We start from the raw sequence: 9,296 nt of genomic DNA on the forward strand, positions 1-9,296 counted from the left end.
TTGACCGTCAACATTTGACTGCCAATTTAGTATCTCCTATGTAGATAATAGAAATACATCAAAAAAGAAACATGGTAGAAAGTGCAAAAATGACAAATTCCTCTGGAACCGTTTCTAGTTTTTGGGTGGCTGGTGCTGTTTGGTGAGTGGGCATTAGTTTAGTCCTTAGCAAAATGACAGGTGGCATGTGTTTTAAAAAAGGGTTGGTTCCTCAGCTAGCTAGTGCTTGAGAATAAGCTCACTTGCAAAATTTCTTTCTTGACCACAGATTGCACTGTAAGCCGTGTTTTAAGGTGACTACTAGTAACCCTTACAGAACAAAACAAGCCCCTGAAAGAAGAACACCTGCAAAAATTGAGTGAGTTTTTGCTGTCCTGCTTCTAAGCTGTGTTCCTGTTGTGATTTTTGAGACGTTTCCCCCTGCACCAGCAGGCACGGCCGTCTGCAGTGCTGCGAGGAGCATGCCTGGGCCACAGTGAGGTGGACGGGCAGAGCTGCAGCATTTCTGTAACAGCAGAGTAAGCGTCTGAGATGTGCCGGGCATAAATATGAGAATGGCTATAAATGTTATTCATCTTGAACAAGTTACAAATAAATAAAAAGAAGGAGTCAATACAGTGTTTCTATAGGCATAAACAGCCATCTACTTTAAAACAGTGTGCATCAGTTGGTGTGTGTATAATCAGTGTAGGTTCCCTTATTTGCTTAGGCTATAAAACATTTTGTGTGCTGTTAAAGAATTCTCAATTTTTGCTGACTGTTGTGATGAAAAAGTCACTCGACACCCCTCATTCTGGAGCCCACATGTGGGCAGTCCACCCCTGGGGATTTTTGAAAACCTGACTGGACAAGGTCCCGAACAACCCAATTAAACGTTGAAGTTAGCTTGCTTTGGGTGAAGATTGGACTCGATGGTCTCCGGCAGTCCTTTCCAACTCAATTTTTGCTGAGATTCTGCAATTACAACATGATGCTGCCTGGCCATCAGACTAAGGGTTTAGCTTTCTGCCACAACCGGCTGAACGCTGGATATGTCTGTCTTTGCCGAGTTCCTCTGGGAGGACGCCCTTGCCTTCTGGCAGGTGCTGCCTCTTTTATAATGGCAGTTCTCAACCCAGGCATGCCTGAAAGGAGGGGAGATGGACTGCAGAGCGTGGCTCTGGGCTGCACTCCTTCGCCGGCACACACACAGCAAGGACTTCAACTCGGATCTGAAGCTCTCGTTCAGCCAACAGTAAATGAAGGGGTTGTAGCAAGTGCTGCTCATGGCAAACCAGTGAAAAGCAAAGTACAGAGCATTGCTACTGTGGATGGCCCTGCAGGAGATCAACACCACGTAGCAGTTCAGGGGGAACCAGCATACTGCAAACACGATTACCACCACCATCAGCATCTTCAGCGTCATCTTCTTTTTCCGTTGATGGGCGTAGTATTGCTCCATGGTGAGGTCCCCGATGGCATTTCTCAGCCAGAGCTTCTTGGCCACCATGGTATATGTGATGGAGATCACAAGCAAGGGCAGGACATACAAGAGAACAAAAGTAGTCAAGTCCAAATACTTCCAGAAAAGATCGGCAGGAGGAGGGAAGCTGGGGAGGCAGACCATTCGTATTGTTCTGTTCCTGCAGATCAAAAAGAGAAAGAACTGTCAATTCCATCACCAGATGCACGCAACACCCGGGGGACAGACAGACATTCTTACGAGTTTCAGTAAAGGTACAGATAGCAGAAGTCATTCAGTAACACGGGCAAGCGCCACTTTCAATGGAAAATTTTGCTTTAACCTTTGGCCCCAGTGAAGATATTTTAAATGCATCCCCAGAAAAGAAAAAAACTAATCCATATTGACACCTGTGCCCTCTAATGACAAAGAGCACCTCTCTTCTGTGCCTGCCTCCAGTTCCAGGGCTGAATCCCTGAGCCAAAATCAACTAAGAAACAAGCCTGAAAGCACTTCCACTGATTTTCATTGTCCTTTTGTGAGAAACACACCGCCCAGTCAAAAAGAAGGAAGACTTCTCTGTTTCACCATACTTTCTTTTTTAATAACACAGATGGAGAGATGTGTGCCTTAGAATCTGTGGGACTTTGAAGAAGCTGCGTATGTCATATAAAAAAAGCATTATGTAAATGTCTTACCCAATATAAAATCTTGTCAAAGTCTGATAAATGGCATGAGGCAGTGAGAAGCAGCTGGCCATAACCCAGATAATAATGATGCAAATCCCTCCTTTCACCATGGACATGCGTGGCTTGAGAGGGTGCATGATCACCTGCAGAGAACAACCAATCCTGAGGATTTACAACATCATCAATTGATAAAAACGAGCTGCAAGCTTTAGGAAAAAAAGAATGCATCTTTGCTTTATCCATGTCCAGGAGCAAGCATTTCACGCTGATCGCCGAGTAAGACGCAAACAGTGCGCGTGCTTTCCAGGACAGCAAGGAATACCCCGCACAGACGTTAAGTGTGGCACAAGTTGAGAGCCCAGAGGCTGTTCTAGCTCGTACTATCGGGAGTGCAAAAATCCTCCTGCTTACTGCAGACAAGGTCTCCAATACAGCAGCCACAGTGCTCACAACATTTGGCATTCGGTGGACTTGCAAGACAGAGTGACAAGGTGCTCAAGAACCACAGTTGAATGTAATCTTTGGCAAACGCAGCACTAACAAACTTGAAAGCTGGTCTCTTATAGTCACAGTTTACCCCGTGCAGTAGTGGCTACAGCATGGTGTAGTCCAGGCGTGTTTGCTGCTGAGGAGGGCTACTTTATCTGACAGCGTCTTGGTCACTCTTTCAGCCTCATGTTGCAGTTTGAAGCACTGCAGCAGCTCTGCATGCCTCCAGCGTTAAAAGGCAGAAAGAGAGACTCATTTTACAGGACTTTGGAGAGTATAAGGGCTGGGAAGTGCAGAGTTGTGCAAGTATTAAACGTTACTGCTGGCCCAGAGTCCTGAGCAGAGAAACACGCCGTGCCACCCATCGGCTTGGCTTCAGCGATCATGATGGTTAGATACCTGTTGAGCTATGTGCACTATGGATGATTCTACTAGGCAACGAACCAATAATTAAAAATAGACCTATCATGTCACCCGAATGATCTCTTGGCTGATGAAGTCTTTGGTATTTCACGCATGTCTTTTCTAGTCTCATTATATATATATCTACTTAATCGAGCTTCTGCAGCTCCCCTGGAGCATCTGTCCACTCCGGATTAGAAATATTTTTAGAGGCAAATGTTGATTTCTCTTTGCTCAGTGACATCTCCTTATTTCTACTTTTATCTCCTTGGGCAATATCAGCTAATTCCAGTTCTGAGGAACCTACTCCTCTGAATTTAAAGGCAGGTATTGTGTTTGTCCTTAATTAAACAAACACTTCTTGATAGCTAGCCATGCTTTGCAATGAACCCAGAATCTACTGACTAAAATGAATCATTATCAAAACGCTTTGCTTTCAGGAACTGCAATGTTGCACATAGAATGGGCAGACTACCAACCTTTTTGTGGTAAAAAAGACAGAAATGCATGATCTATACTCTGGCAGCCACTGTAATTTTCTGACACCAGATGGAGCACATCCCAGATGATCAGAGTGGAATCCGTTATTGTTTTGAACTTCATCTAGCCATGTCATTTATTATGTGAAATTGCTTTTCAGTAACAACCTTTACTGTGACTCCAGCACTGCAAGAAAAATACACAGGCTGCCTGAGAGCGCACCTTGTAGGATCTGCTCTGTCAGTGCACAGCAGTTATCAGCTTAAGCAAAATTACAAACTGTATTATACTTCAAGGAAACACTTTGGTTTGCAGTCATTGCTTGACCTGTAAGGTTTTCCTGGTTGGTAATTGCCGAAAAAGTATCGGGGTGGGGGGACAAGAGGAGAATTTCTCATCTTGAACTGAAAGTGCTAACACAGTTCTCACTACTTCCAGTCTGAGGCATCCCAAAATAATGGGGCAAGCCTAAAAATCGTAAGACTCTTCAGAAACAAATGCTGGGAAAATGCACTGGCTTGCTGGTGTTTGAACTTCGGAATATATTCCCGCCATGCTTTCAGGGCTGTGCTCCGCAGCGCGGCGGAGGCGGGCAGGGACCCCTGGAGATCGTCCGGTCAGGCTCCCTGTGCAAAGCAGGGCCCGCTGGAGCACCTGCCCAGGGCTCTGTCTGCTTGGGCTTTGGTCATCTCCAAGGACAGAGACTCCACAGCCTCCCCGAGGAGCCTGTTCCAGTGTCTGATCACCCTCGCTGTAAAAAAAGTGGGGGTTTTGTCACTGCCGGGAGAGCTAGAGTTGTCCCTTCCATTCCTTGACTCCCAAGACAATGCAGGTTTCCAGGTACTGGGATTTGAAGGGGAAAAAACTATGTATTTAGCGCCTTACTTTCTAGCAAACATAGGGGTGATGTATATCACATACCTGGTGCCGATCCAGAGCGATGGCAGCAAGGGTCAGCACAGACACATGAACAGAGCAGTACTGAACAAACCGGCTTATGTGGCACATCAGCTTTCCAAAAACCCAGGTACTGCTTACGAACCGCACCTGAAGAACAGACAAAACCAGATTAAACCAGTGTGCGTTATCCGGAGAGTCACAAATAGGCTTTCCCTGGAGTATGGTAAGGAAGAAATGCTTTAATACAGTTTCCTTATGCTTTGTAGATGCGTTGTACTCAGTTTTTCTGGGGAAACAGCGGCTATGTGAGAGGCTTTGAAACAGAGCTGAGATTTATTATACTGCGCAAACAAATCCGCCCGAGCAGTGCTCTGTCTGTGTGTGCTTGGGTGTGCATGTGTACATGTGTACATGTAACTTGGTCCTTCTGGAAAATGTAAAGAAATCTTAGCTCAACTCCTTGATGAGGCTCTGTAGGGAAAAACAGCAGCTTGCCTCCTTAAAAACAGTTGCACGTCTGCCACTGTGAAAACCTTTGAATTTGTGGATGTTGAAAGTTGCTTGGGGTCAAAACTTAGTGAGATAAATTCATGGGAGAAAAAAATCGTTGAGGTCACCGCACAAGCCCTGTGAGTTAGGGGCTGCCTGCCTGTGGCGCGCCCCTGCCTCCCTGCCCTGCGGGGTCTGCAGCTCGCAGCCAGCTCAGAACCCGGGCACGGAGCTGGCTGGCAGGGTCCAGCTCGCACGCTGATCTCCGAGCCCGACGCTCCTCTTGCCACGTTGTGTGAGATACATCAACAGCAATTTCAGAGGTGTCAATTAAGTTACCCAAACAGAGAGGAAAATTTTACCCTCCGGTTGAAAAGGCGACTCACGCTTGCCTTCCTCACGGATCTGACCTTGGCTCCGCCTGGGCACGAGCTCCAGCCGCCCTTGGGAGGGGAGGGAGGCTGGGGGAGTTTAAAGCCTCCCTGAGACTGCGGTGGCAAGGGCAGCATGGCATTCCTCGCGAGCTCCCAGAAAGGTGTTACCGATTGTGGCTTTTCTGCAGAGGAGATTATTCCAAATAACGGTGGCTGTCTCACTCCCTTGTTATTCCTGACTGCGCAATATTTATTCCAAATTAATGTAATTCACTCTGGAAGCAGATTAGCCTAATTTGAAATAAAGCACATTTACAACAAAACATCTATCCACACAGAAAATTAGTCAAGACTAGCTAAATCTGTTTTCAATTCATTTAATAATTTCCCCACAGAGACAACTCTAGTAGTAATGACTCCGTCACTGAAACTGCAGCAATTTGCTGTTTCTTTGAAGTTGCTGCAAAGCTGTTTCCTAAGAGAGACTAGTTAGTTAATTACTGTGTGACTGTGGTGCAAACACACAAGAGGGCACTATCCTTTCCCTGAACGGATTAAGGGACGCAAATCCCATCAGAGCAAGGCAGAGAAATCCCACCAAAGAAACAGGATCAATTCAAGAAAAAGTGAATTCAAACTGATAATTCAGGATCTGCTTTTGGAAGACAGAAGCACACTATGGACAGTGCATGACTGCAGCTCGTCCAGGAGGCAAACGGAGAGGGGGGAAAGCCAAAAAGGAACTCTGCGTATCAGCCCGTCACTGCCCATTCGATACGCGTGTACACGGCTCTGGCAGGCACACGGACACCAGCAAAGCACAGACAAGCGGGATGCTCACCAGCGTGAAGGGGGTGTTCAAAACGGTGATCATCACATCAGCAACGGCCAGGTTGACGATGAAGAGGCTGGTGGCGGAGTGCATCCTTTTGTTCTTGATCACCACGTGGCACACCAGGATGTTGCCGAAGAGCGAGATGCAGATGATCACGGAGTAGGCTACTATCAGCAGCGCCTTCACCGTCCGGCTCTGGGACTCGCCCTCGTACTTGGTCCCGCTGCCAAAGTCCCCCAGGTCCTCCAGGTCCAAATCGCTGTGGAAGAAGGAGTGGTTAGGGAAGCCGTACAGCGCAGAGAAGTAGTTGGTCGTGTTGCGATTCTCCCCTCTCCAGAAGGGCTTGGAGATGTACTGCAAAGGGAACCACGTGTGCCTGCTCATGGCTTGGGAAGCAAAGTTCCAGCGCTGCCCGTGTCCCCGGGCAGGCTGCGCGTTCCTCTCTGCCCTCCTTCCCGGCAGCTCAAGTGCTAAAGTTGGTGGTTGCAGGAGGAAACACACGCGCTCGCATTTTAAAAACCTGCCCTGTGGTTGAAAACTCCATAAAAGAGTTGATAAGTGGGTCCTTCTTCCTGTGCTGGTTACATGTGAGCTTTGCTCCAGGGACCCTCCAGCTGCTGTTCTTTTTCAGCCCCATGTGTCCTGTCTACAGAAGCTGGTTCGGGTGCTGAAATATCAGTGATGCCCAAACACTTTCCCTCTGCACCTAGGAAGAAATCCTAGTGAATATTTCCTTTTGGGCACTGTTCTGCTTGTCTTCCACAGCTCCTCCTTGGAAATCTGCTTTACTGGTTTTCCACATAGTCCTTCATCCATCAGGTCTCTGTTTCCCAAGAGTTTTCAGAGCTTGTCAGAACCAAAAAAGCAAGGGCAGCCTTTCCCTTTTCCTTCCATCCTCAAAGTATCTCGGAGCTATACACTGAAGCAGCTTTGCTCAGCGACTGAGTGGTCTCTGCTTTCCCTGTGATATATACAGCCTGCCAGATGACACACCGCACATGAAATAGCCAATAGTGTATCTCTTCCTAGTTTATCCTGAGGTGTATTGCAACCCCACACATAGGCGATGGGAGAGTCTGACATGTGCAGATCTAGCAGAGCGGCAAAATACAGGGAGCGGATGTGCCCTGATCTTCCCTGTCTCCTCTCTCCTCCTCCTCCTTTCCGGGTACCCAGCACAACAGCTACATGGGATGAAGCATCTTTACTAATTTGCAGCATCTTTCTTTCTCTCCTTTCAGGGTTTTAGCAGAGAGAAAACATCCAAAGATTTCTGCCTCCAGAGAGGTCCCAGCTTTGTGCCTGGCGCTGTCCCCTTCTCACTCTCCCGTGGCATGGAGGACAGCGTAAAAAATGAAATGCAACCTGAATATGAGAACAGAAGTTTCAGGGTGCTGCTGGGTGTCCAGGGAGACTCCTGCCACAGCTCAGCCCTCTGTGCACGGAGCCAGGAGGTGGGGGACAGCAGGAGCAAACAGCAGCAACATGGGGGGAAATCCCTTCTCCTCTCCTTCCCTTCCTTTGCAGACACAGCCGTTTGCAGAGCAGCCTCAGGCTCCAAGCTCAGAAACTCAGATGTGCAGAGCCTTTCTGTGCTGCCCTCCTGCAGCGAGCCCCCGCGCCCCGGGGCAGGGGTCGACTGGCAGTACCGGGCTGCTGGGCGGGCGGAAGGGGCTGAGCGGGGAACAGGTAGGTTTTCGTACCGCAGGTTTTCGAACCGGATTGGAGACAAAATCAGCTTCTCATTTTTGACAGCTCGGCATCCCAGCATTCATCCGGCAACACAGAATGTCTTTTGCCAGAAGTGTTTTTGTCATATGTGTCTTCAGAGGTGCCACCAGGCTTCTCCGCCCTTCCTCAGCATCCCCAGACCCCTTTTTGTCCTGGCCCACAGTCAGCCCATACCTGCACCCTGCCCGGGGCTGAGCCAGGGACACGGCTGGGTCGGAGCACGAACCGGACAGCAGGCGGTTTCAGCTCTTTCATAGTTTCTGTTCTGTAAGGATACTGATCAGTCAGGATTTTATTTGGAGGATGGTAAATCACAAATACATTGCTTACAGCCATGAAGGTGGAGGGCTGTGGCACGCCTGACATCGGAAGCAGGGCTCTTGCTACCAAAGAAGAAATGGCAACCATGTCCTTGCACGTGTCTGACGCGGACGCAGGCTGCCAGAAATTGCTGCGGGTGGCTTGGTGGTGAATGCCACCATGTATATATGGTATGTATGCACATATGTACATACACACGCCCCGTCTGACACGCGCGGCGGGTGGGTGCCTGTGCTGCAGCCGCAGCCGGCTGCACTCGCTGCAGCCCCGGCGTGGCTGGGAGCCTGTGGTGACCAGCTCCGGGGTGGGCGAGCACCCGCAGGCATCTCCAAGTGGCACTGCAGAGGCTGCGGAAACTCGCAGGGCTTCATCCTCGAGCTCCTTCGCTGTGTGGTTACAACATGCTCATTTGCCAGCGTTCCCTTTCATTTCTTCATCATGCCTTAGAAGCACGACTCGACAGAACAGCATTTAGATGCACATGCATAAACGCGATCGCTGCGAAATGCCCCGTGTGCCGAAGGCACGCTATTCTCACACTACAGAACTGATCTATTCTGTCAAAGGTTCAAACACTTAAGCAATCACATGCTGTTTTGCTGCAGTTATTATCCACTTACAAACATTCTGAGTGGCTTCAGCAGACTTCAGTGTTCGTCATGCATCATAACTTAGCGTTTGTGCTGGCTCCTGTAAGTCAAACAGAGAAAGCAAGGGAGAAATATGCTTTTTCAAATACATCCGTATGAACTGTGCAGATTCAATCTTTGTTTCTATAGATTTTTGGCTTTCTCACGTTGACATTACTTGAGTCAAAAATTTTTGGAACTTTTCATTTTCATGAGATTATTTAGCATTTTCATTTTGGGTGCTTTTTCATGTCAAAAAGAAATGTCAAATTGCTGAAATTCCAATTGAGGTGAAGATTCATTTTCTGAATAGATCTAATGTAGACTAAGTGTTGATGAGGGACAAAGAAATCAGAGCTGTGCTATAAAAATTCAGATCCTTGTTTGGTCAGTAGTCTGGCAAATCTAAATACCAAAGAATCAAAGCACTTACATTAAAAAAAATAAAACCACCACCAAAAACATACATTAGAGTTTGACAGGGGGAATAAGGAAAGGTCTGAACTTCTCAGTTAA

At 47.8% G+C, this 9,296-nt stretch overlaps 1 protein-coding gene across 1 annotated transcript; it reads right to left on the reverse strand.

The window, feature by feature from the left end:
* Positions 1–988: 988 nt before the first annotated feature.
* Positions 989–6,483, reverse strand: LOC104037371 (G-protein coupled receptor 83). The gene is made up of 4 exons (XM_009491294.2): positions 6,106–6,483; positions 4,423–4,548; positions 2,140–2,273; positions 989–1,622 (listed from the first exon to the last, which is right to left on the reverse strand). The coding sequence occupies exons 1-4, from the start codon at positions 6,481–6,483 to the stop codon at positions 998–1,000; spliced, it is 1,263 nt and encodes a 420-aa protein (XP_009489569.1). The 3' UTR covers positions 989–997.
* Positions 6,484–9,296: the final 2,813 nt, after the last annotated feature.

This window comes from Pelecanus crispus, chromosome 13, assembly GCF_030463565.1.
Source record: "Pelecanus crispus isolate bPelCri1 chromosome 13, bPelCri1.pri, whole genome shotgun sequence".
Classification (NCBI taxonomy): Eukaryota; Metazoa; Chordata; class Aves; order Pelecaniformes; family Pelecanidae; genus Pelecanus; species Pelecanus crispus.

Coding starts and splice junctions, on each gene's coding strand:
- LOC104037371 (XM_009491294.2), bottom strand. CDS start 6,483: ATGAGCAGGCACACGTGGTTCCCTTTGCAGTACATCTCCAAGCCCTTC. Junction 4,549..6,105: donor TGAACACCCCCTTCACGCTG/GTGAGCATCCCG, acceptor TCTGTTCTTCAG/GTGCGGTTCGTAAGCAGTAC. Junction 1,623..2,139: donor TTGACAAGATTTTATATTGG/GTAAGACATTTA, acceptor TTTGATCTGCAG/GAACAGAACAATACGAATGG.